Raw genomic sequence first — 26,470 nt, forward strand, 5'->3', positions numbered from 1 at the left:
TTTATTTATTTATTGATACAATACCGGGCTGGTGTAATGTTGAAGTCAAATGACATTTGTACTTTTTTCAATGGGGCTGAAAAGAAAGATCACATATATTTCTCCAAAAGAAGTGTCAATATTAAAATGCTTCTTTATGTCATTTTGCAGATGAATCCAGAATGTTTTAACAACCGGATGTGTGCAAAACAAATGCTGTAACATTTCTGGGCTGTATTAGCAAAAGATACAAGTAGCATCTATATTATTTGTTTAAAACTATGCATAACAAGAGTCTTGACACAGTAAACACGATGAGCAATTAAGCTCTCGCCCGTGCGAACCGTGTCCACAGGGTAAAGCTTACAGAGCAGGAAGCGACCTGCAGCACGCAGCCCTGCTAACTCGGTCACGGCGGTTACACATGATTAAAAAAGCGACGAAGAAAATTTTAAAAAATCATTTCCTGGGGGCATTGCCATCAGCTCTCAGGTGGGACCCGTATTCCACAGCCACACACGCAGCTGCAGGTCTCTCGCTGGGGCTTCGTGGCGCCTCCACGAGTCCTCGCGAGCCCTGGCGGCTGTGCGCAGTCCCGACACCCGCCAGCTCCGTATTTGCATAATACACCCACATTGCATTGCGCTGCAGAAATGCCGTTCTTTATAAAATATAACAGATTTTAAGTCTCTCCTGCAACGTGCACTGTTGAGGATTGTGGAGTGCAGTCGCTGCCTTGCTGGTGTTCGCATATAGTTCTTCGACCTTTTGGGAGCCGGTGGGACTACCCTGAGCCGGTCCACAGGTACTCAAGATGGGGTCCTCTGCGCTCCGAGTTCTCATCAGTACACTCTGGTTTCTCTTCAGATCGTATAAATCTTTCGCCTTTTACTAAAGATTTCCGTGGAGAGGAACATTATGAGTTTTAACTAATTTTTTGATCGCCCTGCCTCACGGCGGGGCCCCCATATTGGTTGAAAAATAGAATTTGAGCTGTTTAGAGTATGTTTAATAAAGAAGTTCGGGTATCGGTTTTTCATATATAAGATATAGAAGTATATGAATACTAGTGTTATAATTTTCAACGAGTATGATTGACGGTACGTGGATGCCATGATTTTTATCTGCTGTATAAGATGCTGTGAGTTCGAGTCTGTGCTTGCAGTTTACTTCATATCTGTGGGATAAGCGTGATGATTCAGCCTGTTCTGCTGTTCTCTCATTCTGCTCTCCTCCCCACTGAGAGCTGGTGTGTGGGGAGCGGACTGGTGCATCATCCAGGTGGGGCTGCACACTGGTGCTGGTGGAGGGGATCCCCATTACCGTGAAGAGCTCGGAGTGGAGTGTCCAGAAAAGAGCTATAGAAGTGTAACACATCTATGACTAGTAATAGTACCACAGGGGTAACAGAAAGGCGACATCCTTCCTAGTGTCTGTCCCAGCCGGGCTGCCGTACCGGAAGTCCGGCCGGCGCAAGGCGGAAGAGGAGGTGTGGCCGGGTTAATGGAGCTGAAGGTTACTCGTATACATCTGTACGGAGACATGAAGAAGTAGGGCTGCAGCTCCACAGCGGGAGAAGGAACATTTCCGAAACGGAGGTAAGATGCGAGAGTATAATCTCTCTAACACCGCAGCTCTTTTAAATCACTGTGGTTGAGTTTCATGTCGCTGCAATGTAGAGCGGTCAACATGCTATTGATTAGGTAAGTACACACTGCTTGTAAACATCATCTGACTTCGCTGTTGTGGTCACATCAGCGTGCAAGCGGAGGTGCTAAATGAAATGCAAGTCGAAGGTTATTAGTCTGAGTCTTTTGGCGCTGTATGTCTGTAAACACTACGTTAACAGTATCCACTGCTTCCGACAGTATCCCGGAATCTGGCTATAGTTGTTTGTGCATCAGAGCCGGTACCGATACCGGTACCGGTAGCGATGGCGTATCGCTTAGCTGGGCCTCGCCATCAGCTCGCTGCGAGGCGGACCTGTGGACGAGTGGAGTATCTCGCACAGTTCAGCCACCGCCGTACAATTACAAAAACAGCTGTATGCAAACGGGTTGTGTTTTACATTGCAGTAAGGATATATTAAAAAAAACACATGTTTTCTTACAAGTTCGACTTTCTAGTACCTGTGTTTTTCTCGTGTTGTTTCTGTAATGGAATACGATCGCTGTCGACGAGCGGAGTTTGGGGCTTCCGACACGAGTACAGGAGTTTGTTGGCTTGTGTATATTAGACCTATTAATCTCGCTGATCTCTCAGCTCGTACACCGTCCAGCAGACACCACAGTACGACACCACCCAGTGTAGACAGTACATTGCAAAATCGTACATAATAAATAATAATAAATAGGAACAACCAGAACACTACGTTGTAGAGAACAATGAATGTGGTAGTAAAAAACCCTGGTAGTCCATGGAGAAGGTGCAGAGGTGCAGTGAGTCTGAGGCAGAGCAGTGAGCTGTCAGAATGGGCACTGCAGTGGGTAGGAGCAGCTCTCAAGCCTGCTGGTCTGAGCCTCAACAGTGCCGTCATGCTGGCCAGAGCGCAGGGGGTAGAACAGTCTGTGGGGGGGGATGGTTGGGATCCTGAATGATGGATCGGGCTTTGTTGAGGCAGCGGAAGGTGTGAATCTCACCGATTGATGGTCAGTCACATCCTATAATCCCCTCTGTGCTGTTGCCACAACCCTTTGCGGTGCATGTTTGTCATGTATGGTAGTGTTGCTGTACCACACGCTGATGCCACTGAGGACACTTTCTATGGTGCTGCGGTAAATTATGAGAGGCTGCTTCCCCAAACGGCATGTCTTCAAGCACCGCGAAAGGAACAACAGCACCTGCGCTGGTTCATACTGGCTACGGTGTTGGGAGACCAAGCCCAGTGGGAGATCTCCAGACCGAGGAACCTGAAGCAGCTGACGGTTTCCCCTGCTGTGCCCTCGATGCCGACCGGGGCGTGACTCCCTCTGGGCCTCCTGAAGTCCCCAGTGAGTTTTGTCTCATTTGTGTATGTGGGCTCCCCATCGTTTCTGATCAGCTCGATAACTGTGGCGCCATCTGCAAACTTAACGTGGTTGCTGCTGTAAGTGCCTGAACCAGTCGGAGGTCAGCAAGGAGTCCAGCCTAGGACTGAGACAGCAGTCTTGGGGATCACCGTCGAGGAGAGATTGTTGCTAGTTTTCACCACCCGAGGTCTGCCTGTCAGGAAATCCAGTATCCAGTTGCATGAGGCCAGATTCACAAGTTTTGGGACCAGTTTGGTGGGACCAGTTGTATTAAAGGCTGAGCTGGATTCTATAAATAGCATCTCAACATAGGTTCCCTAATAACTAAGTAACACACTAACCCACCTGGATAAAAGGAACACCTCCACAAGAATGCTGTTCATTGACTTTAGCTCAGCATTTAACACCATCATACCCATAAAACCTGCTATCAAACTCGGGGCTCTAGGTCTAGATACAACCCTCAGTAGCTGGATCCTAGACTTCCTTACCAGCAGACCCCAGACTGTCAGGATTGGCAACCTCACCTCCAACACACTCACCCTTAACACCAGTGCCCCTCAAGGCTGTGTGTTCAGCCCACTGCTTTACTCCCTGTTCACCCACGACTGTACTGCCACGTTCAGCACAAACACCATCAAGTCTGCTGACGATACCACAGTCGTGGGCCTGATCACTGACAACGATGAGGCTGCCTACAGGGAGGAGATAAAACAACTTGCAGACTGGTGCCGAACCAACAACCTGTCTCAACATCAGCAAAACCGAAGAGCTGATTGTTGATTTCAGAAGACAAGGAAAAGTCCACTCCCCCATCTACATTGAAAGGACTGCAGTGGAGATGGTGAATAACTTAAAATTCCTAGGTGTTCACATCTCTAAGGACCTCACATGGGCACTCAACACCTCCAGTCTCATCAAGAAGGCACAACAGCGGCTGTACTTCCTGAGAAGGCTGAAGAAAATACGCCTGCATCCACAGATCCTCACCAACTTCTACAGATGGACGATGGAGGGCATACTGACCAGCTGCATCACAGTCTGGTACAGCAACTGCACTGCAGCGGGTGGTCAGAACTGCCCCACACATCATCGGCAGTGCCTTACCATCCATCCAGGAAACCTACAACACCAGCAGTCTGACAAAAGCCACAAAAACTATGTCTGACCCCACTCACCCCACTCATAACTTGTTTGTCCCCCTACCATCTGGTAGAAGGTTCCGGACACTCCAGTCGCACACAACTAGACTCCGAAATAGCTTCTTCCCCAGAACCATCAAGCTGGTGATGCCCCCACTCCCTCCCATCATACTCTGATCTCTCCTCACTTCTTCCTGTATCCACAATGACTGTACTCCTACACCACTGCGTACACGACAACTGAATGTAAGCCGAAATTATACTTTAAACTCTACTAGTTGTACAGTTTATTCATCGCCATATTTTTGCACTGTTCCCCAAACTACTTTTGCACTGTTTTTGTCCTGTTGTATTCTTTTCTCTGTTTGCGTGTTTGCACAGTTTTGATTACACTGTTATGCTATTACACTGTTATTGTTATGGTGTTACTGTCTTCTCTGTTCTATTTATGTACCGCACCTGAGAGACTAATGAGAAATACTTTTCACTATACTGTGCACCCGTGTGAGTACAATGACAAATACAGTTGACTTGAATTGAACAGCCTGTTTGAGGGCAGTATGTAGTGCTAGAGATAAGGCATCATCAGCTGACCTATTCGGGCAGTAAGCAAGCTGAAGTGACAAGGGAGTCTGGGATAGAGCAGTTTATATAGGACAATACTAGTCTTCCCAGGCGCTTCATGACCACTGAAGGCAGAGCACTGGGCGGTAATCGTTCACGCAAGTTACCTTGGTCTTCTTGGGCAGTGGCACAGTTGTGCTTTTCTTGAGGCCCTCTGGTACGACTGACAGGGACAGAGAGAGGCGAAAAATGTCGGTTTGTACAGGAGACAGCTGACCTGCACAGGTTTTAAGGACATGAGGGGGGACCCCATCTGGGGCAACTGCTTTGCGGGTTTTCACTCTCGTGAAAGCTCCCCGCGCCTCATGTGTTACAGCTCTCTAAACGCAGGCTCCTGGTTCACTGGCAACGTTGAGACCAGCTCAGTGTTCCCAGCCTTGGAACAGGAGTTAAAGCTGTTCAGCTCATCTGGTAGAGATGTCTCAGTGGAGGAAATACTGCTGGTGTTGCCTGTGCAGTTCATGATGGCCTGAATGTCTTGCCACATGCGCCTCGAGTCACCTCCAAGCTGTTTTTCTCAGTTGTCCTTGAAATTCCTGTTTTGCCAGTTTAGAAGTTTTCTCCCAGTCGTACTTTGATTTTTTTTTTTATACAGTCCTCCGTCACCTGATTAAAAGGCAACGGACTGTGCTTTTACACTTTCAGTGAATGCCTTTGTTATTCCAGGGCATCTGATTGGGACATACAGGTATCTGGATCGGCCTGGTAGGAACATCTGTTGGATGGGACACCTCTGTGTACTCATTTAGATCAGTAGAAGAGTCTCTGAATACACAGCAGTCGGTCGCTTCAGAACGGAGAGGAGAGACTGTTCCCGTCGTCGTGTCCGGACTCGGAGCGAGCCCAGCTGGGCGTGTTGGAGCTGAGCGGCTCCTGGAGAGGGGCTCAGCCCGGCCGGGCTCTGCTCGGGTCCGGGTCCGAGAGACGGCAGGCTGTTGCTTGTCTGCGTGGAGATTCTCGTTTCTGACCAGCAGGCGGCGCTGTCACTCTTTCAGGATGAGACCTCGCCCTGCCGAGAAAAGGGTCTGCAGCGCTTTTCAGAACCACGGGGCTCCAGGTCGTGCTGTACTGGCTGAACCCCATCCCCCCAAAAAAACTACAGCAAGGGGCCCGGGCTCTCGCTGCCAGAGTAGGGCTGTTTTCGGTTACTGCGGTCGGATGGCTGGTGGGGGGCGCAGGGGGCACGGGGCTGCAGTTGTGGGGTGCTGCTGCTGGGGGGTCCTGTACAGAGGCGCCGTACAGCTATGCCCCCTTGTTGCAGCGAGGGAGTGGTGCCGCCGCGCCGAGCCGGGCAGCGCCATGGGGAACACGAGCAGCGAGCGGGCCGGGCTGGAGCGCCAGGGCGAGAAGGGGCATCGCCGGGGCACCAAGGATGGGGAGCGCCCCAAGATCCTGATGGACAGCCCTGAGGATGCGGACATCTTCCACGGGGAGGACATGAAGGTAGGGTCCGGGCCTGCAGCCGGGGCGGGTTGTGGATCAGAGCTCTTGTTCTGTCGGGCCGGAGCAGCACACGGATCCCGGAGGAAACGGCACTCGACTTTTGGTTCGTTTTGCCGGGTGGCGGGGTCGTTTCCTGGGATCAGCTTCTGGGGGGAAGGGGATCTAAAATGGCAGCCAAGCTTGAAATGCTTCGGCCAGCGGGACCGAGGGCTGTCGGTCGTGTTTGTCTGCCGCAGAAGGTGCTGAGTGGGGTGGAGCTGCTCTGCCGACAATCCCCAGGGGAGCCCAGGACATTTATATAGCGCCTTTCTGCATGTCTGCCAGGCTCCGCTGGAGAAGGAGGAGTTCCTGGCTTGGCGACAGGACCTGGAGGTCAGCGACAAGGCCCCGACTCAGGCCCGGCCCACTGTGTTCCGCTGGACCGGCGCCGGCAAGGACGTCTTTGTGTCCGGCTCCTTCAACAACTGGGTCTCGAAGATCCCCCTGACCCGGAGGTGGGGGCTGTGGGGCAGTGGGGGCAGGGTTTGGGGAGGGCGGGTTTCATGGGGTTCACAGCTCCTCTTGCTCCTTCACTGCTCTCTGGGTCCCAGCCCTGGTCCCTCAGGAAGTCACTCATCTGAGCTCCACATCTCCAGCGCTGATTCACAGCTTCTTGCTTGTTCAGACTTTTATTTGACCCCTTTCTTCGTTCACACCTGAGAGTCATACATCTCCTTCTCCTGGGGAGTCGTTTCCCACAGACCCAGCCCACAGGACTCTGGCTCGGCAGCGCGCCCTAGCGGGGGAGCTGCTCGGTGTCTCTGGCTCGGCGGGGCTCCCTAGCGGGGGAGCGGCTCGGTGTCTCTGGCTCGGCGGCGCTCCCTAGCGGGGGAGCTGCTCGGTGTCTCTGGCTCGGCGGCGCTCCCTAACGGGGGAGCTGCTCGGTGTCTCTGGCTCGGCGGGGCTCCCTAGCGGGGGAGCGGCTCGGTGTCTCTGGCTCGGCGGCGCTCCCTAGCGGGGGAGCCGCTCGGTGTCTCTGGCTCGGCGGCGCTCCCTAACGGGGGAGCCGCTCGGTGTCTCTGGCTCGGCGGCGCTCCCTAGCGGGGGGAGCCGCTCGGTGTCTCTGGCTCGGCGGCGCTCCCTAGCGGGGGAGCCGCTCGGTGTCTCTGGCTCGGCGGCGCTCCCTAACGGGGGAGCCGCTCGGTGTCTCTGGCTCGGCGGCGCTCCCTAACGGGGGAGCCGCTCGGTGTCTCTGGCTCGGCGGCGCTCCCTAGCGGGGGGAGCCGCTCGGTGTCTCTGGCTCGGCGGCGCTCCCTAGCGGGGGGAGCCGCTCGGTGTCTCTGGCTCGGCGGCGCTCCCTAGCGGGGGAGCTGCTCGGTGTCTCTGGCTCGGCGGCGCTCCCTAGCGGGGGAGCTCCCTAGCGGGGGGAGCCGCTCAGTGTCTGGAGCTCAGAAACCGGCACAGGGCCGATACCATTACCAGCCCCATTCGAGCTGTAGGCAGACGAACAGATCCGCCCCAGATAGAAACCTGAAATCGGCGACCCTGTGTTTAAGAGCTGTTAGAACAAAACCCAGCAGAGTCAGTACTCCTGCAGGACCAGGGCTGGGAACCTCGTCCGCTCCCCCAGCCCTCTCTAACGCGCCCTGCTCTCCCTCCTTCAGTCAGAACAACTTCGTGGCCATAGTGGACCTGCCGGAGGGCGAGCACCAGTACAAGTTCTACGTGGACGGGCAGTGGACCCACGACCCCTCCGAGGTGAGCCTGGCAGTGACGCCTCGTGCCCACAGGGAGGCGGCGTGAGGCCCGGGTGCGAGGGCCGGCTTGTGTGCCCGGGCCTCTTTCTCACCCGGTCTGGTTCTGCGTGTGCTCCCACAGCCCGTGGTGACGAACCAGCTGGGCACCGTGAACAACTTGATCCAGGTGAAGAAGACCGACTTTGAAGTGTTCGACGCCCTGCTGGTGGACTCTCTGAAGTCTTCCGATGTGTCAGGTGAGGCTGCGTGTGCTGCACCCCACACTGCGCCCTAAAAAAAGTGCTTCAGGGCTGTCAGCATGTTGCCTGATTGGTTTTGAATTTTGTTGCTATCGTTTAACTGCAGTGTAAACTCTGCCGAGATTTAGCAGCCAGTCCTTCGATTCTCAGGTGAAGCTACTAGCTGACCAGGTGCTGACAGGACCGTGCTCCTTTTACAATTCCTCACACTTCTATAGCTCTTTTCTGGACACTCCACTCAAGCACTTTACAGGTAATGGGGATCCCCTCCACCACCACCAGTGTGCAGCCCCACCTGGATGATGCACCAGATCACTCCCAACTCACCAGCTCTCAGTGGGGAGGAGAGCAGAGTGATGGAGCCAGTTCAGAGAGGGGGGTTATTAGGAGGCCATGACTGGTAAAGACCAGGCGGAAATTTGGCCAGGACACCAGGGAAACACTCCGACACCGGAAAAACACCCTGAGAGTTTTAATGACCTTCAGGACCTTGGTTTTACGTCGCATCCAAAGGACGGCTCCTTTTTACAGTATAGTGTCCCCCTCACTATACTGGGGCATTAGGACCCACACAGACCGCAGGGTGAGCGCCCCCTGCTGGCCCCACTAACACCTCTTCCAGCAGCAGCCTTAGCTTTCCCAGGAGTCTCCCCTCCAGGTACTGGCCAGGCTCACCCTGCTGGGCTTCAGTGGGGCTGCCGGCTGTGAGCTGCAGGGTGCAGTGCTGGGTGGCTCAGTGTGGGCGCTGCTGCGTCAGTCTGTAGTGGCAGTGCTGTCTCTTCTGTGCAGACCTGTCCAGCTCCCCCCCTGGTCCCTACCACCAGGACGCCTATATCTCCAAGACTGAGGAGCGCTTCAAGTCTCCCCCCATCCTGCCTCCCCACCTGCTGCAGGTCATCCTGAACAAGGACACTGGCATCTCTGTGAGTACAGCGCCACCCGGTGGACTCACGTTACTGTTTCACTTTCCTGGTAGCAAGATACTGTCTAATCCTGCTCTCTGCGCATGAACATGTTGTAATACAGACTCTCCTCGACGTGAGAAAATTTGACTTGCAGTAGAAAGTGTCTGTAAGGTACTGTTATAAACATTCCTGAGAAAAGACCAGTTAATGATTTGTAAAAGCTACTCGTGTGCAAAGAAAATTGTAAGGAAGACACTGGTGTTCTGTAATAAAATAAAAAAAATGTAGAAATAACAGTAAAAACCTTAAGAAGTGTAGATTATTTTAGAAAGTGTCGGGAGCACCTGTCCATAACAGTGGACACCCGTTGGAATGTGTTTATTTCAGAGCATTTTGTGATTGAAGTTGTTTGAATATAGTGTCACATCACCTAGAGAGGAAATAAGGGCACAGAGCTTGCTTTCAACTCATCCAGTTTCAAAACAACACCTTGGAACACTGCAATCATCAGTTTTTCTTCAGCCAACTTCTTCCCTTGGTCTTCCCTGGACAGTGTGATCCTGCCCTGCTGCCGGAGCCCAACCACGTGATGCTGAACCACCTGTACGCCCTGTCCATCAAGGTAAGGGGTGCACACCTGTATACCTGCACACCTGTACGCCCTGTCCATCAAGGGAAGGGCTGCACACCTGTACGCCCTGTCCATCAAGGGAAGGGCTGCACACCTGTACGCCCTGTCCATCAAGGGAAGGGCTGCACACCTGTACGCCCTGTCCATCAAGGGAAGGGCTGCACACCTGTATACCTGCACACCTGTACGCCCTGTCCATCAAGGGAAGGGCTGCACACCTGTACGCCCTGTCCATCAAGGGAAGGGCCGCACACCTGTATACCTGCACTCCTGTGCACCCTGTCCATCAGGGGAAGGGCTGCACACCTGTATACCTGTATACCTGTACTCCCTGTCCATCAAGGGAAGGGCTGCACCTGTATACCTGCACACCTGTGCGCCATGTACATCAGGGGAAGGGCTGCACACCTGTAGAGTCGGTCCTGTGTTTATAGTCGGTCCTGTGCCACTGGTTTGACAGCAGAGTTCGAGAGCTGTTACGCAGCCAGTCCCATCTGACCCCCTCTCCTCTGTGCGTCTCAGGATGGCGTGATGGTGCTCAGCGCCACTCACCGCTACAAGAAGAAGTTTGTCACCACGCTGCTGTACAAGCCCATATGAGCAGGAGCCGGAGCCGGAGCGCAGAGGGGACCCGCCTGGCGGCCATGTCTGAATCCTTCTCTGTACGGACTCTTCTACTGCTGTCTCTGTCCCACATGCACCGTTTCCCCAGTGATCCTGTCCCGGGGTCCCTGGTCAGTCTGTCTGCCAGGCTGCGCCCTTGTCCCTCCCAGCCTGCATGGGCTGTCCTGGGCCGGGGTGGGGGGGTGCGAGGGTGGAAGATGGGACTGTCAGAAGTGGCGTGTGCGTTCCGACAGCTTTATGGCTTTTTTTTTCCCATACCATCATGTGGACTTGTAAGAGGTGGTTTTGAAGGACCGGCCATGACTGAATTTGCAGCAGCACAGACGTCCAGGTTTGCATTTATTTAAGCCCTTTAGTGCCCTCTAGTGGGTGATGTTCAGAGATGTGTTTTATGTTTTGGATGTTAAATAAAAAATCCTCTCTTCTTCTTAAGGTGATGATAAAGGTAGAGAGGTGCTAACATATCACCCATGCTGCCATGGGGAAATAATTGCTTCTGTCTGGGTGTGGATGGTGGGGGGTGGGGGGGGATTTCTTGGAGGGGGCTGAGCAGAAAGATTTCAGCTCTCTGGGCCACCAGGGTCTCCTGCTCTGGCTTGGTTGCGGGGCTGATCTGTGCCTTTACTTCATGGAGATGCAGTTGGGCATTCAGTGGGCGCTCAGAACTCAAGGAATCCCTCTAGTTTCCCTGCAAGCATGTCTGTTAAATCAGTTGTTGTGGAATCTCTTCTGGGAGAGAGTGTGGCCCAGGAAGCCCTTCTCTGCCCCCTCAGTGTCACTGAACTGAGAGGCCAGGGTTGCTCCTGGCTGGGACACAGTCCTGCGGGCCCCTACACTGCCCCACCCCCCACCCCCCAGGGCCACAGCACCCCCTCAGGGGCTCTTGTTCACCACCATGGGCTCAATGGGGGCAGAGGTCCATGCCTTTTCCCCTGCTGGAGTCGGAGTAGGGAGCTGCAGCAGCACGCGCAGGCTGTGGAGGCGCAGGTCAAGGTTTATTCCCTGGGGAAAAGAAGCTCACTGTTTCTTCTCCTGTCAGGAAGGAATAACCCTTTCCTGTTCTTCCCCCACCTCCCTGTTGCTGTATTAACAGCCGAAGTGAAAGGAGGTGTTGAAAGAGGCAGAAGTCCTGCTGGAGCCCAAGAGCAGGGCTGCTTTCAAGCTGGAGGTGGACAAGTGCATCGTGAGCACAGGACGTTGCACACAGGCTGCTTTTAGGGTTTAATGTTTCTGTTCCTGCTGGCGGGCGAAGGGGCTGATTCGCGGCCGAGGGAAGGTCAGAGGTGAGCCTGCTCTGTTCGGCCGGCAGCGGTACAGCGCTGGGGGGGGTGGGCACCATGCTGGGGCCGTGCCAGCTCGGAGGCTCCTGTCCTCATGTGAGGTGCCAGCTGCGGGCGTGGGGCACAGGGCTCCCCAGCGTCCCGTGAGCGAGGCCTGTCAGGGTGACGGGACTGCTCAGCCGGCTGTTAGAGAGGGCAGAGAGAAAGAGAGAGGTGCAGAGACACATCGCCTACAGCTTGACAGTGGACATTAGCTTCAGTTAAACAGCACGTGACAGCAAGGTGCTTGTCTTACTAACCAGAATACTGGAGCCCTGCAGCGTGTGAGCAGAGAACATACTAAACGTCAGAGCAGCTTGCCCGTGTTGTTTCATCTATCTCACACTTGCTCTCGAGTGTCGAGCTCTGCTAGTTCCCCTTGCCAGTCACACACCGGCCTCTTCAGGCTCCAGCCTGCGGCCTGCAGCATACAGACGGTGACATCGGGCTTTTCTGAGGAGCCAGCTGGGGGTGAGGACATACTTTTTTGCAACGACTGCAGAATTAAATGTTGAGCTGTGTTTTTCCAAGTGTGTGGAGGGAATCACTGCCTTGGTTTTTGTCTAGATACATTTCCATAGATTCATGGTTTAAATCTTAAGTTAAATATTGCACATTTTTATAAGATAGTGTAGTTTACACCCGTTTAATACAAGCAACTCTGAAGATGGTTAGGATTAAAGATCATTTTGTATATTCAAAAACAGCAGAAACATTGGGCTGAAATCTCGATCTACTACAGACTGGCCAGATGTGATTTTATTTGACTTTAGAATTATACACATCAGGAGCAGGTCTGAAGCGGATGTTTTTTTTTCTTTGACTGTTTAAACAATTATTTGAAACCTCACCAATCAGAATCGCAAGCATGTATTCCTAATGGACCAGCTTTATATTTACATGTGGCATCCAGTTTTAATGCATCAAGAATAAAAGTGTCATATATCGACATCGTGTGGTCTTCTCTTCCTGCTCCCTCTGATCCCACTCTCGCAGCACCTGGACATGGCTTCAGGGGAGGGGTCACTGTGGGAGGTGTTTAAAATGACATTGTCCACATGTACAGCAAGCACAGATGGCTGGTAAAACCATGCAGTTCCTCCGTGCTCTATGTGTCTGTTGTGTAGTTCAAGCACTTCCCTGTGTTTTCATCTGTAGGGGACATACAGTACCTGTTGTGTGGCTTTCCACTGGAATGTAGCACAGCATTCCGTTTCCATTTCTGCCTCGGAATACTGCAGGAATAACAACCACCAGCCACGGGTGTTTCCACTGAGCGCCCCACACTGGTGGCAGCAGCAACACCTGGTCAGCACTGCAGTTTCCACTGCAACAATGCAACAGGTGCTTTCCCCTTGGGAATAACTGTGAATGATGTTCTTACCGGGCACTGGGCTGGGAGTTCATCCCTTATTTTTACCCAGCAAGGTACTGAAGGACAGCCGTGCAGATCGGAAATGTTATAATACAAATATCCTGAGCCCTACAGTGCCACCTTTGTAATTAAGTGCCATGAAATGACAGCTCTGTTTTTGTGTTATATATTCAAAATGTTTTTGAGCAGAGGCATTTGTGGAAACATGTTTAAAATAGATGTTGCAGAATATTTTGGTACACTAGTTCAGTCAGGATCAGCCATTGTAGTTCAGAAAAAAAGAGCAGAGACTGAGTCATACATTTATTGTACTTGAACATTAAAAAAATCTCTTAAGGAAAGCCAATCACGTCAATATGCACCAGTTACACACGGTCCAACAAGTGAAGTCACAACAGAGAAAAGGAAATGGAAAAAAAACTAACAGAAACAGTGAGAAAAAGCTAAAAATCAGTGTTGGAAAGTATACATGCTTGATAGTGTGACTTTACAAGTGCATTTTGACACTGAAATGTTTAGTTTTTTTAGTATTGAAACTTGCTGTATTACTTCAGCACTCAAATCACACAAGGTAAAGAGAACTTTTACAGTAGCAGCAATAACACTTCAAGCCAAACCTGATAGTTATTGGAATTTAATTTTCACTGCACAGAACAAAAACACTTGACACCTGGATGTTAAAGCTGCAGGAACTCCAAAAATAGCTCTACTTCTGTTTGTATTTTACTGCTTGGTCTCAGTGGACGGAAATGAAAATATATGGAAATGTTGGTTTTTACTGTGCTGCTTCCAAAAAACGTCTCTCTCAAAAAATACAATATTTTAATTACATGACACGCCAAAGTTTCTAACACAACCCATGAAATTCGCTCTTGCCTTGTGCTGGAGGTGGTCAGTGCAGACGGACCGTGCCGCCGCCTGGTGGAGAGACCGGTCCGCAGTGAAAAACAGATCCTGCGCCTCTCTCTGCTCGACCCTCAGCAGCGAGGAGAGAGAGAACCTGTTAATGCTCATGTGACTGGGGTTGCTCGGCTTTCTAGGAACAGGAATACAGTGCAACACTAGCAGGACGCTACAGATTAGAAATGCTCTTTTCATAAAAATAGACAGCTTTTCCAGCTTAGTATTCCCTTTTGTAACTATAAAAATGTTAGTATCTATGTACAGTGTTTTTAGATCAAGTACTTAAGCACACCTGTGCACCCCAGGAGGACAGGACAGCGCAGGGCAGGGCAGGGAACAGTGTTTCTGACCTGGAGAATACTGATGAAGTGCTTAGTGTCCTTGCGGGACACACAGGAGCAGGCGCTCATGGGCCAGCTTGGCATTCTGGGAGATAAAGTACTTAAGGACCTGGTAGAAAAAGAAAAGGGATACAAATGGATGGGACGGCTTTGCGCTGCTTTAGGCTGGCCTGCGGGCTGTATCCAGGGTGTGCTTGTAGCGTATGCAGTAATGCTGAACATCTGTGGCTCGGATCCGGGATTCTGGGGTCGGGGGGCTGGGCCAGCGGGGGGCGCTCACACAGAAGACTGATCCCACACCTGTTGGGGAAGAGGGGCAGAAGCAGCAGGGTCAGTCAGCAGTCAGAGCTGCAGCACAGACAGGCCTCCAGCCCATCAGCTGCAGTGTTACCACGGACTCGAGCTGCGATGCACCGTCTCAGGGGGAGGATCGAACAGGACTGCGGTCTGGAGCTGGGCCTTTCGCCCCGGGGCAGAACGCAGGCATGATTTGCACCACCTGGCTGGGGCAGAGGGGGAAGCAGGAGAGGGGCTCCCCGTGACCCCGGGCTGGCATACCTTGTTGACGGGGGTGAGGGGGGTGCGGACGGAGCCCGTGTGCAGGCGGCCCCTGTCCTCGAACATCCGGCCCGGGGACCTCTCCCTGCGGCTGTCCAGCATGCGGCCGGGCGACTTCTCGCGGTCCAGCGGCCGCGCCGGCGACTTGTCGCGGCGGAACTCCGTGCGGCCCTCGCGGTAGCGGTGCGGCGTGCTGGGCTCGCGGTGCAGCAGCTCGGGCTGGCCCGGGCCCGAGGCCAGCCGCTTGGAGATGTGCTCGTTGTAGGAGGGGGGGCCTCTCTTATTGGGGCTGCTGGAGGAGGAGGAACAGAGAGAGGGAGAGTCAGGGGCTGGGATGGCTGGGATGGTTGGAAGAGGAGGCGGTGTGGAGGGGCGTAGAGGGGTGTGGTGGGGTGTGACAGGCGTGGAGGGGCGTGGTGGGGCTTGGCGGGTTGTGGAGGGGTGGGGCAGGGTGTGGAGGGGCGTGGTTGGGTGTAGAAGGGTGTGATGGGGCAGGGTGTGGATGGGCGTGGTGGGGCAGGGTATGGAGGAGCGTGGTGGGGTGTAGAGGGGTGTGGTGCGGCTTGGCGGGTTGTGGAGGGGTGTGACATGTGTGGAGGGGCATGGTGGGGTGTAAAGGGGTGTGGAGGGGTGTGGCGGGTTTTGACAGGTGTGGTGGGGCAGGGTGTGCTGTGCTGGGCGGTACAGGGCAGGCGTGGTGTGGCAGGGTGTGCTGTGCTGGGCGGTACAGGGCAGGCGTGGTGTGGCAGGGTGTGCTGGGCGGTACAGGGCAGGCGTGGTGTGGCAGGGTGTGCTGTGCTGGGCGGTACAGGGCAGGCGTGGTGTGGCAGGGTGTGCTGTGCTGGGCGGTACAGGGCAGGCGTGGTGGGGCAGGGTGTGCTGTGCTGGGCGGTACAGGGCAGGCGTGGTGTGGCGGGGTGTGCTGGGCGGTACAGGGCAGGCGTGGTGTGGCGGGGTGTGCTGGGCGGTACAGGGCAGGCGTGGTGTGGCGGGGTGTGCTGTGCTGGGCGGTACAGGGCAGGCGTGGTGTGGCGGGGTGTGCTGGGCGGTACAGGGCAGGCGTGGTGTGGCGGGGTGTGCTGTGCTGGGCGGTACAGGGCAGGCGTGGTGTGGCAGGGTGTGCTGTGCTGGGCGGTACAGGGCAGGCGTGGTGTGGCAGGGTGTGCTGTGCTGGGCGGTACAGGGCAGGCGTGGTGTGGCAGGGTGTGCTGTGCTGGGCGGTACAGGGCAGGCGTGGTGTGGCGGGGTGTGCTGTGCTGGGCGGTACAGGGCAGGCGTGGTGTGGCGGGGTGTGCTGGGCGGTACAGGGCAGGCGTGGTGTGGCGGGGTGTGCTGTGCTGGGCGGTACAGGGCAGGCGTGGTGTGGCGGGGTGTGCTGGGCGGTACAGGGCAGGCGTGGTGTGGCAGGGTGTGCTGTGCTGGGCGGGGCAGAGCAGGCGTGGTGTGGCGGGGTGTGCTGGGCGGTACAGGGCAGGCGTGGTGTGGCGGGGTGTGCTGTGCTGGGCGGTACAGGGCAGGCGTGGTGTGGCAGGGTGTGCTGTGCTGGGCGGTACAGGGCAGGCGTGGTGTGGCAGGGTGTGCTGTGCTGGGCGGTACAGGGCAGGCGTGGTGTGGCGGGGTGTGCTGTGCTGGGCGGTACAGGGCAGGCGTGGTGTGGCGGGGTGTGCTGTGCTGGGCGGGGCAGGGCAGGCGTGGTGTGGCAGGGTGTGCTGTGCTGGGCGGGGCAGGGCAGGCGTGGTGTGGCGGGGTGTGCTGTGCTGGGCGGTACAGGGCAGGCGTGGTGTGGCAGGGTGTGCTGGGCGGTACAGGGCAGGCGTGGTGTGGCGGGGTGTGCTGTGCTGGGCGGGGCAGAGCAGGCGTGGTGTGGCGGGGTGTGCTGGGCGGTACAGGGCAGGCGTGGTGTGGCGGGGTGTGCTGTGCTGGGCGGGGCAGAGCAGGCGTGGTGTGGCGGGGTGTGCTGGGCGGTACAGGGCAGGCGTGGTGTGGCAGGGTGTGCTGTGCTGGGCGGTACAGGGCAGGCGTGGTGTGGCAGGGTGTGCTGTGCTGGGCGGTACAGGGCAGGCGTGGTGTGGCGGGGTGTGCTGTGCTGGGCGGTACAGGGCAGGCGTGGTGTGGCGGGGTGTGCTGGGCGGTACAGGGCAGGCGTGGTGTGGCAGGGTGTGCTGTGCTGGGCGGTACAGGGCAGGCGTGGTGGGGCAGGGTGTGCTGTGCTGGGCGGTACAGGGCAGGCGTGGTGTGGCGGGGTGTGCTGGGCGGTACAGGGCAGGCGTGGTGTGGCGGGGTGTGCTGGGCGGTACAGGGCAGGCGTGGTGGGGCAGGGTGTGCTGTGCTGGACGGTACAGGGCAGGCGTGGTGTGGCCTGCCGTACCTGCGGCTGGAGCCGGTCCTCTGCAGCTCGCTAGACTCCTTCACCAGGTTGCCCTTGCAGCAGATGACCCTCAGCTTGTTCTGGTAGGAGGAGGCCAGGTAGATGGCGCCCGCGGAGATGGCCGGGCCCAGGTAGCGCGGGTTGGGGATGTCCAGGTGGGTGTGGCCCGGAGAGCTGCGAACACATGGGCAGAGGGGACAGGTCACCCAGCGGCAGAAAGGCAGGAGCAGGCGGAGCGAACGCCGCAGTACCGCGAGCTGCGACTGGGAAACCAGGAGCGCGGAGAGGAGGGGACAGCCGCAGAGCTGAGCCGTGTGCACGGGGAGGGCAGGGCCAGAAGCAGACGCTCATGCAGTGGGATGACAAGTCAACCACAGGAGATGTATGCGTGCTGTGCTAAAACGGACCTGTCTGTGTGTCTCTGGAGAGCGAGGCCTTTAGCTCTGCTCCTTCACTTCCTCATGGCACAAGACTGGAACCTCTCGCTGCGAACAGGCTCTCCGGCCCTGATCCGCACGAGCCCCTTAGTGGTCACGCTAAATCACCAGGAACTGCTCAATCAGAAGTGCCTCAGTGAAAGCAACCGGTCCAGGAGGGCTGAAGGATATTCTGGTTTTACTCAGAATAATCTCTATAAAGGGCAGCATGGTGGAGCACTGAGGCCCTGGGTTCAACCTCTGGGGTGCTGTCTGTGTGGAGTTTCCTCCTACTGTCCAAGACATGGTTGGGTAACTGATTTCTGGGAAAACTGGCCCTGATATGGGTGTGTGTGTCTATGTGCTCATCTCCCCCTTGATGGACTGGCATCCATTCAAGGGTGTACCCTGCCTCGCACCCAGTGCTTGCTGGGATAGACTCCTGCTCCCCCAAGGTCCTGAACTGGATAAAGTGGTTCAAAAAGTGGGTGGATGGATAAGCTATAGAAACTGAACAGGCCACCTGTTTGATTGATTGTTTCAGGCCTTTAGAAGATGATGCCTATGAAACCTGCTGGATTTGGTCTCTTCAGGACGAGACCCGGGAGTATTATCAGTCTTGTTGCCACAGTAGAATCGAGCCAGTACAATAAGAGATGCCTCGAGAGATGAAATGGAGAATGTAACACAGCTCAGCTCCTTCCACTGGCCTGTGTCTGAACGGGTTTCATGCACACCTCACACACGCAGGCGCACGTCTCCTCTCACGCTGAGCGGCACGCGGACAGACTGCCTCACCTCAGAGCTTGGTGACTCTGGATCTCTATCACCTCCAGGGAGTTGAAGTGGGTCACAAACAGGTAGGGCTCCCTGTAGGCTGAGGCAGAGAAGACAGATCTGTTACACACGGTACACGGCTCAGCGAGCTGATCAGTGCTTCTGGATTTGCACCTACAGGGGACACTGAAGACACAGGACACAGGGGACACACACACTGAAGAGACGGGACACGGGACACACACTGAAGACACAGGACACAGGGGATACACACTGAAGAGACACAATAAAGAGACGAGACACAGGGGACACACGCTGAAGAGACGGGACACGGGGGAGACACAAACTGAGGAGATGAGACACAGGGGACACACACTGAAAGAGACGGGACACAGGGGACAGAGAGGGCAGGACATGCCAACAGGAGACCCACCGAAGGCCAGGGGCAGGCGGCTCCACTTGATGTCATCAGTGCGGCTCCTCCTGCCGTAGGAATCCACAAACACGCCAAACTCTGCGCCAGGGATGCCAAATGACTGTTAATAAACACTGTCCTGCGGCACACTACTGCTACAGCGGCTATCGATGAACACGTGTGGAATAAGAAGACGGTGACGAGTTTACCAGCTTGGAGAGCAACACGCAGAGAGAGGAGCGCGAGGAGGCGGTTACCGTGGAAACAGAGGAGATATTCCTCCTTCTGCGCTGTGTTGTTGACCTGCATGATGGCGATGGGGAAGCTGTGTGAGGAGGCGGCGAAGATGGCGGAGGCCAGGGACACGTCGTTCTTGTCCAGGAACTCTGACGCCGCAGAGAAAGAGGGAGAGACGGAATTAAAGCCGGGGGAGGGCGGAGCTGGCCGTCATATCCTTGGGACGTCCCAGAAACGGGCATCATCTGTCTGCTCCTACCAGGACACCTCGCCACAGCCACAGCTAGAGGTCAGGCCCGTGTCCTGCCTCCCTCCTCACCTTCCAGCACGAACTGCTTCATCTCGATCTCGTAGAACTTGTTGGTGCCGATGATGATGCTGTATCTGGTGAAGTGGATGCAGCTGCAGGGCTCCGAAGTCTCGATCTCCTGTCGGGGGGAAGGGGGAGCAGCGCTGCTGTTAGGGGTTCGAATCCACACTGGGCTCTCCTTATCCCTCCTGAGAGGAGGCGCTGGACCACCAGGTGCACCCCAGCCCACTCCGGAGCCGGGGTGTTACCCCGGTGTCCTGGCCAGATTTCCCCTCCCAGCCTTTACCAGTCATGGCCTCCTAATAACCCCCCTCTCTGAACTGGCTCCATCACTCTGCTCTCCTCCCCACTGAGAGCTGGTGTGTGGGGAGCGGACTGGGGCATCATCCAGGTGGGGCTGCACACTGGTGCTGGTGGAGGGGAGTCCCGACTGTTAATATTACTATTGTATGTATTACTACACCCATTATTATGATTATGATTAACAATCATCATCATCTTGGATGCCTTGATTAATTTTAATTTCCCAGATCTCGGGTTCCGTTTTGAAAGATGCGCTTTAATTGAAAGCACAAGAGCTCCACAGCTTGGCTGGTCTGGACAAGCGCTCTGCTTTCCCAATGATTCTGATGGTCAGAGTGGAGAGGACTGGGAGACATCACACAGTCCTGAACAGCGTGACGACACCTCTCTCTCTCTCTCACTGCCCAGGGAGAAGCCAGGCAGGCTGGCACAGGACACAGGGCAGGGACGGGCAACACCGGGGCTCAGCAGGCAGATCCAGCAGGATCTTTTATAGCTCCTCCTAACTGGATGCCAACTCAAGCACATGTGCAGTGTTTAGAGAGACCTGGCCAGGCAGCCTGTGTGCACTGTGACTTGTTACCTGGCTGATTCTCACTGGCCATGCAGGAGGATCCCGACTCACCTTCCTGATGCAGAACTTGTTGAGGCTCTCATTGTAGCGCAGGATGGTGATTTTATTGGGCATGGCAGCACAGATACAGGGTCCGTTGTCAATCTGTGGGAACAGACAGTCTGTAATCAGCACTTCTCGACGAGTAACCATTCTGGGTCGCTCCAAACCTGACATACTGGCTTTTGTATCCGAAACAGAAAAATAAAAATGAAAAATGCACCTTTATTATTAAACTTGAGTTAACAGATATAGGAGATATTCTCAAAAACAAAGTGCAGCGCCTGCATGCAGAAGGAGACACTCTCTCCTGGCTGCAATAAGCTGGGTGTTAAGAGTGCAAAATTACCTTGCCAGCAGCAAAGAGGTGGCAACCCTTGACCGTCTCGATGATGTATGGAGAGAGATCAGGCTGGGCAGGCAGGTGGGACTGGGACAGGGATTGTTTCACCTTCTTAATCTCAATCAGGCACAGGGCTCTCTCTGTACCTGCAAGACCACACAGCACAGACCCGCTGACTACAGACTCAGGGCTCTCTGTACCTGCAAGACCACACAGCCCAGACTCAGTGACTACAGACTCAGGGCTCTCTGAACAGTCACACAGCCCAGACTCAGTGACTACAGACTCAGGGCTCTCTGAACAGTCACACAGCCCAGACTCAGTGACTACAGACTCGGGGCTCTCTGAACAGTCACACAGCCCAGACTCAGTCACTACAGACTCAGGGCTCTCTGAACAGTCACACAGCCCAGACTCAGTGACTACAGACTCAGGGCTCTCTGTACCTGCAAGACCACACAGCCCAGACTCAGTGACTACAGACTCAGGGCTCTCTGAACAGTCACACAGCCCAGACTCAGTGACTACAGACTCAGGGCTCTCTGAACAGTCACACAGCCCAGACTCAGTGACTACAGACTCAGGGCTCTCTGAACAGTCACACAGCCCAGACTCAGTGACTACAGACTCAGGGCTCTCTGAACAGTCACACAGCCCAGACTCAGTGACTACAGACTCAGGGCTCTCTGAACAGTCACACAGCCCAGACTCAGTGACTACAGACTCAGGGCTCTCTGAACAGTCACACAGCCCAGACTCAGTGACTACAGACTCAGGGCTCTCTGAACAGTCACACAGCCCAGACTCAGTGACTACAGACTCAGGGCTCTCTGTACCTGCAAGACCACACAGCCCAGACTCAGTGACTACAGACTCAGGGCTCTCTGTACCTGCAAGACCACACAGCCCAGAGTCAGTGACTACAGACTCAGGGCTCTCTGTACCTGCAAGACCACACAGCCCAGACTCAGTGACTACAGACTCAGGGCTCTCTGAACAGTCACACAGCCCAGACTCAGTGACTACAGACTCAGGGCTCTCTGTACCTGCAAGACCACACAGCCCAGACTCAGTGACTACAGACTCAGGGCTCTCTGTACCTGCAAGACCACACAGCCCAGAGTCAGTGACTACAGACTCAGGGCTCTCTGTACCTGCAAGACCACACAGCCCAGAGTCAGTGACTACAGACTCAGGGCTCTCTGAACAGTCACACAGCCCAGACTCAGTGACTACAGACTCAGGGCTCTCTGAACAGTCACACAGCCCAGACTCAGTGACTACAGACTCAGGGCTCTCTGTACCTGCAAGACCACACAGCCCAGAGTCAGTGACTACAGACTCAGGGCTCTCTGTACCTGCAAGACCACACAGCCCAGAGTCAGTGACTACAGACTCAGGGCTCTCCGAACAGTCACACAGCCCAGACTCAGTGACTACAGACTCAGGGCTCTCTGAACAGTCACACAGCCCAGACTCAGTGACTACAGACTCAGGGCTCTCTGAACAGTCACACAGCCCAGACTCAGTGACTACAGACTCAGGGCTCTCTGAACAGTCACACAGCCCAGACTCAGTGACTACATACACAGGGCTCTCTGAACAGTCACACATTTAAAGATGTAATTATGGACTAGCCTATCTTAAACACTGATAACAATTAAATGATTAATTAGAAGGATTTTTGCTGTAAGTGAGGTAGCTGGTGGCACTGCAAAGCAGGAGGCTGTAGTGGTGGTCTCTGGGTTGGCCTGGCGTAGGATTTCAGCAGAGGCTGTTTGCCAGAGTGCAGAAACTGTACTGACCCACGATCATCAGCAGCTTGTCATGTTCCTTCAGCACGTGGATCTGAAAGACGGAGCTAACGCCGGGGATGTGGGTCAGAGAGTTCTTGATCACATTCAGCGCGTACAGTCCCTCCTCCGAGCCCACCAGCACAATCTGCTCAGGAGAGAGAGGCAGCGTCACTGTGCGGCCACACAGCTCCTGGGGAGCAGCTCTTCGAGCTGGTGATCAGCATGAAAAAGGCAGCTGCATACAAGAAAGACTGACCCCGGAGTTAAAGATCTAAAGACATTGTGGTGCGACCTGTCTGCAGCCTTCTCCTGTTCATCCAGGTGGGGCTGCACATTGGTGGTGGTGGAGGGGATCCCCATTACCTGTAAAGCGCTTTGAGTGGAGTGTCCAGAAAAGCACTATATAAGTGTAAGCAATTATTATTATTATTACTAACTAGGACCTCCCTGAAACTCCAGGCATACAGAAAAACAAGAGGGAAGAGAGCACCCCCTACTGGTCAATTCACACTACCTCACACACCGCAGCAGCCTAGTTCTCCTGCCCCGCCCTCGCCCGGCCCAGAGCCCCCGGGAGCCCCCCGCGGATGGCTGCCCCATGAGAAACACAGAGAGAGACCCCCGCACCCCCCACTCACGCACCGCGTTTACCTGGTCGGTCAGGGGCAGAGTGCAGTTAATGTCCAGACGGTCATCCCCCTCCAGCTTCAGCAGGGAGTTGCCCAGCAGCTTCTGCACAGGAAACAGCACAGCAGGTTGGCAGCAGGACTGACGGGGGCCGGTCACTTACCCCGAGACGTCCTGCTAGGGTCTGCTCCGAGGCGGGTTTTGGGAGATGTCTGGCCTCTCTTCACATCCTGTTAGCGACTGCCCTGTGAGTCAGCCTGCTCGCAGGGACAGAAACCATCCCATCCAACCAGCCTGAGCTGATTTTGAGATTGTTACCTTGTTTAAACAAGAGGAGGGATGTGTGGACTTGCTATTCTGCTTCGAAAGGAGAGGTGTTTTGTGAGCCAGATGTCCACAAAAACAGGGTCTAACGGCTGGGCATCAGGATCAGCTCATATTTTGATATTTATGGGGTTTGTGGTTCACTGAAGTTAACGGCTCCATCTTCTGTAAGCAGCTCTTTCAGTTTGATTGCATGGCAGGGTGTGTCAGACAGAGGTCACCCCTCACACTTCTGCCTCTCAATTCCAACTCTTTGCTGAAAGGACAAGCAGTCCCTGGTCATACAATGCCATGAGGCATGGAAGAAGTGAGACACTGCCTCATGAAAGAAGCCCTAACTTTGCAGTACAATGTTGCTATCAAGTGGTCTCTTAGAGACTGCCTCAGCACTCTGCAAAGCGCCAAGATGCAGACCCAGTGGTAGCTCTGGAGCCTTGACATCACACCTCCTGTTTTCTGGAAGGTGCAGTCTGCTGCCTTCCTAATGCAATAAACTCCCGCAAATCTTCATTTCTATGCAGCTCCATCTGTTGGAAAAAGCCTTTTTTTTGGCCAAGTTTGGCACACGAAGAGTTTAATAGCGTTTTTCCAGTACAGGGTGCCGAACAGCTCTGGTCAGATTAACAACATCCCAGAGCAGTTTTTTAAAATAGATTTTCAGCTTTTGTAGACACCAGGTTGATGAGACACAGATACCACAGACAGGAACCCAGATACACAGCAGAACAGAACCCGGATCCGGCAGGACCACGGGCCCGGGCTGACAGGAGACGAGCTGTGAAGACTCTCGACCGGCTGGTGCAAAACCAGGAGCTTCAGGGCCATTTTCGGCTGTGGCATTTTAACTGGGCTACATTCCCTGACTTCCCAACTGCTTCATAGTAAGTCTGAAAGCTCATGAAATGACAGAAAAGCGGGGTACACCTCCTTCAGATCTCTCGGTTTCAGAACAGAAGGCATGTCACAAACGAGAGGAGCCACTGAGGCCGTTTGAAGGCTGCTGCATTCGGGGCGCTAGTGCCTCACTGATCCCAGGGTCTCATCCATCTTTTTCTTGGAAGATCCAGTGGAATCAGCTTCAACAACGCAGCTGGGCAGTTTGTTTCTAAAATTCACCAGCCCTTGTAAAGTCCTTTTTCCTACATCCACTGCCTCATAGCTTCCATTAGGCTCCCTGGGCCGGATTACACTGCAGGCCAGCACCCTCTGAGCACCGTTAACACCTGGACAAGGAGACAGAGCCGGCAGGAGCCTGGCTCCGAGACAGGAGGCCACCCCAGTCTCTCTGCAGCTCTTCACAGCCCTTCAACACCACCAGGACAGGAGACCACCGAACAACTGAACATCTACATCAACCACGCTGATGGAGACGGTGACGTGGCAGGTCTGGACCTGGACAGGGAGTGAAGGCCGAGGCACGAGCAGGGGAGAGCAGGAAGGCGAGGGTGCGAGGGCTCATGCTGTAGCGACGGGGGAGCAGCCGGGGATGAGGATGAGGATGAGGATGAGGATGAAGCCGTGTGAAAGGTGCTGCTGCACTCAGGGACCTGACACTAGTCTCGGGGCGGCAGGGGTTCCACTGAGCAGCCATGGGACCTCACGTGAGAGTAGACTCTGCTTTTAATCCCAGGCGGTTTCTCCGAGTCTCTGAGGGCAGGATCGTCAGTTTCTCCGCGGATCCGTGTTCCCTCAGCACGGACGTACCCACACCCCTCTCTGTGTATTCAAACTGTGCAAGAAGAGCTTTGCATTCACAATCAAAAGCAAAGAGTTTTGAGGTTCTGAGAGTAATTCCCTGTGTGTAGCTGGAATTAGGCTCGCTACAAAAAGAGTTCAACCCCACTGAGGAGCCGAGAGGGGCGCTGGGCTCTGAACCCCACTGAGGAGCCGAGAGGGGCGCTGGGCTCTGAACCCCACCGGGAGCCGAGAGGGGCGCTGGGCTCTGAACCCCACTGAGGAGCCGAGAGGGGCGCTGGGCTCTGAACCCCACTGAGGAGCCGAGAGGGGCGCTGGGCTCTGAACCCCACTGAGGAGCCGAGAGGGGCGCTGGGCTCTGAACCCCACTGAGGAGCCGAGAGGGGCGCTGGGCTCTGAACCCCACTGAGGAGCCGAGAGGGGCGCTGGGCTCTGAACCCCACTGAGGAGCCGAGAGGGGCGCTGGGCTCTGAACCCCACCGGGAGCCGAGAGGGGCGCTGGGCTCTGAACCCCACCGGGAGCCGAGAGGGGCGCTGGGCTCTGAACCCCACTGAGGAGCCGAGAGGGGCGCTGGGCTCTGAACCCCAACGGGACACGTGTCTGGTCAGTGAGCTGGCAGCAGGTGTGGGGTGGAGCAGAAGGCAGCCTCACACAGGTCTTTACCTGCACCAATGGGGAAAGAGCCATCTGCCTTTTGGAAGCACTGGCCTATGAACACAGGCGCACAGGATGGGATGGGGAGGACAGGCAGATCAACACCGATATCAACATGCAGAGTTATAGATACGTATACGCAATGGGCGAGACACCGTGGAGCAGGAGGACAGTCAGGACAGAGAGAGAGAGAGAAAGAGAAAGAGATCCAGTTAACCACAGGAAGAGACACACACGTTCTCTGTCAGGATGTTAAAAAAAAAGACCTTTTAAAAGACAAGTGACCCTAGCTGACCCTAGCACATGGCCCTCACCCACGTTACAGCACGACCTGCGGGGCGCCGACGGGCCCCTGAGGGCCACAGGCTGCAAGGGCAGCACCTGAGCGTGAGCCCGCTCTTCCAGAAAGGCCACACACAGGCCCCTCCGGCACACAGCAAGGCTGCGAAGGGGATTCCTACTGTTGCAGCTCCGCAGCGGATGCAGCCGGTCCAGTTCTGATGGTTCCTGCGGATCCGCGGGCTGGGTGCTGTGACGCCACACCGCCCCTTGGTACTTGTCACAGCAGAGCTCTGCTCTGACTGCATCGCAGTGCCTTTGTTTATAATAATGTTTATAATGTTTCTTTATTAGCCCTATACAATTTCTTGCATTAGGAATTCGTCTTTTCGCAGACCCCAGCTTTTCTCCATGGAGACACAGACACACAGACAGGGAGAAGCTTGGGGTCAGAGCGCAGGGTCAGCCATTGTACGGCACCCCTG

At 55.0% G+C, this 26,470-nt stretch overlaps 2 protein-coding genes and 1 non-coding gene across 12 annotated transcripts in view; 2 read left to right on the forward strand and 1 right to left on the reverse strand.

The window, feature by feature from the left end:
• Positions 1 to 826: 826 nt before the first annotated feature.
• Positions 827 to 943, forward strand: LOC138224526 (U5 spliceosomal RNA). The gene has a single exon (XR_011183013.1). It is a non-coding gene; the product is annotated as a U5 spliceosomal RNA (small nuclear RNA).
• A 124-nt stretch (positions 944 to 1,067) lies between these two features.
• Positions 1,068 to 12,599, forward strand: prkab1a (protein kinase, AMP-activated, beta 1 non-catalytic subunit, a). The gene is made up of 8 exons (XM_069182062.1): positions 1,068 to 1,577; positions 6,015 to 6,196; positions 6,521 to 6,690; positions 7,840 to 7,933; positions 8,054 to 8,168; positions 8,961 to 9,094; positions 9,630 to 9,698; positions 10,230 to 12,599. Exons 2-8 carry the CDS (start codon positions 6,053 to 6,055, stop codon positions 10,305 to 10,307), a joined length of 804 nt encoding a protein of 267 aa, XP_069038163.1. The 5' UTR covers positions 1,068 to 1,577; positions 6,015 to 6,052; the 3' UTR covers positions 10,308 to 12,599.
• Positions 12,600 to 13,315: 716 nt separating this feature from the next.
• LOC102688934 (citron rho-interacting kinase) overlaps positions 13,316 to 26,470 on the reverse strand; it is an 84,838-nt gene continuing 71,683 nt past the window's right edge. For 6 of the 10 annotated variants that reach the window (XM_069182029.1, XM_069182024.1, XM_069182026.1 and 3 more), the window contains 12 exons: positions 25,716 to 25,760; positions 23,048 to 23,137; positions 22,415 to 22,550; positions 20,616 to 20,755; positions 20,279 to 20,371; positions 19,360 to 19,468; positions 19,061 to 19,189; positions 18,822 to 18,902; positions 18,410 to 18,488; positions 17,196 to 17,369; positions 14,828 to 15,119; positions 13,316 to 14,569 (listed from right to left, as the gene is read on the reverse strand). In XM_069182029.1, coding sequence (XP_069038130.1) covers positions 14,546 to 14,569; positions 14,828 to 15,119; positions 17,196 to 17,369; positions 18,410 to 18,488; positions 18,822 to 18,902; positions 19,061 to 19,189; positions 19,360 to 19,468; positions 20,279 to 20,371; positions 20,616 to 20,755; positions 22,415 to 22,550; positions 23,048 to 23,137; positions 25,716 to 25,760 — 1,392 coding nt within the window. In that variant the 3' untranslated portion in view covers positions 13,316 to 14,545. The remainder of the gene's footprint in view (positions 14,570 to 14,827; positions 15,120 to 17,195; positions 17,370 to 18,409; positions 18,489 to 18,821; positions 18,903 to 19,060; positions 19,190 to 19,359; positions 19,469 to 20,278; positions 20,372 to 20,615; positions 20,756 to 22,414; positions 22,551 to 23,047; positions 23,138 to 25,715; positions 25,761 to 26,470) is intronic. The other 4 variants (XM_069182028.1, XM_069182027.1, XM_069182023.1 and 1 more) reach the window with 3 other exon arrangements.

Source organism: Lepisosteus oculatus, chromosome 22 (assembly GCF_040954835.1).
Source record: "Lepisosteus oculatus isolate fLepOcu1 chromosome 22, fLepOcu1.hap2, whole genome shotgun sequence".
In the NCBI taxonomy this organism is placed as follows: domain Eukaryota; kingdom Metazoa; phylum Chordata; class Actinopteri; order Semionotiformes; family Lepisosteidae; genus Lepisosteus; species Lepisosteus oculatus.

Excerpts from the sequence above, each read along its gene's own strand:
- prkab1a (XM_069182062.1), top strand. The coding sequence starts at position 6,053 with ATGGGGAACACGAGCAGCGAGCGGGCCGGGCTGGAGCGCCAGGGCGAG. Across the intron at positions 7,934-8,053 it reads GGACCCACGACCCCTCCGAG|CCCGTGGTGACGAACCAGCT; the intron begins GTGAGCCTGGCA and ends GTGCTCCCACAG. Across the intron at positions 9,095-9,629 it reads ACAAGGACACTGGCATCTCT|TGTGATCCTGCCCTGCTGCC; the intron begins GTGAGTACAGCG and ends TTCCCTGGACAG.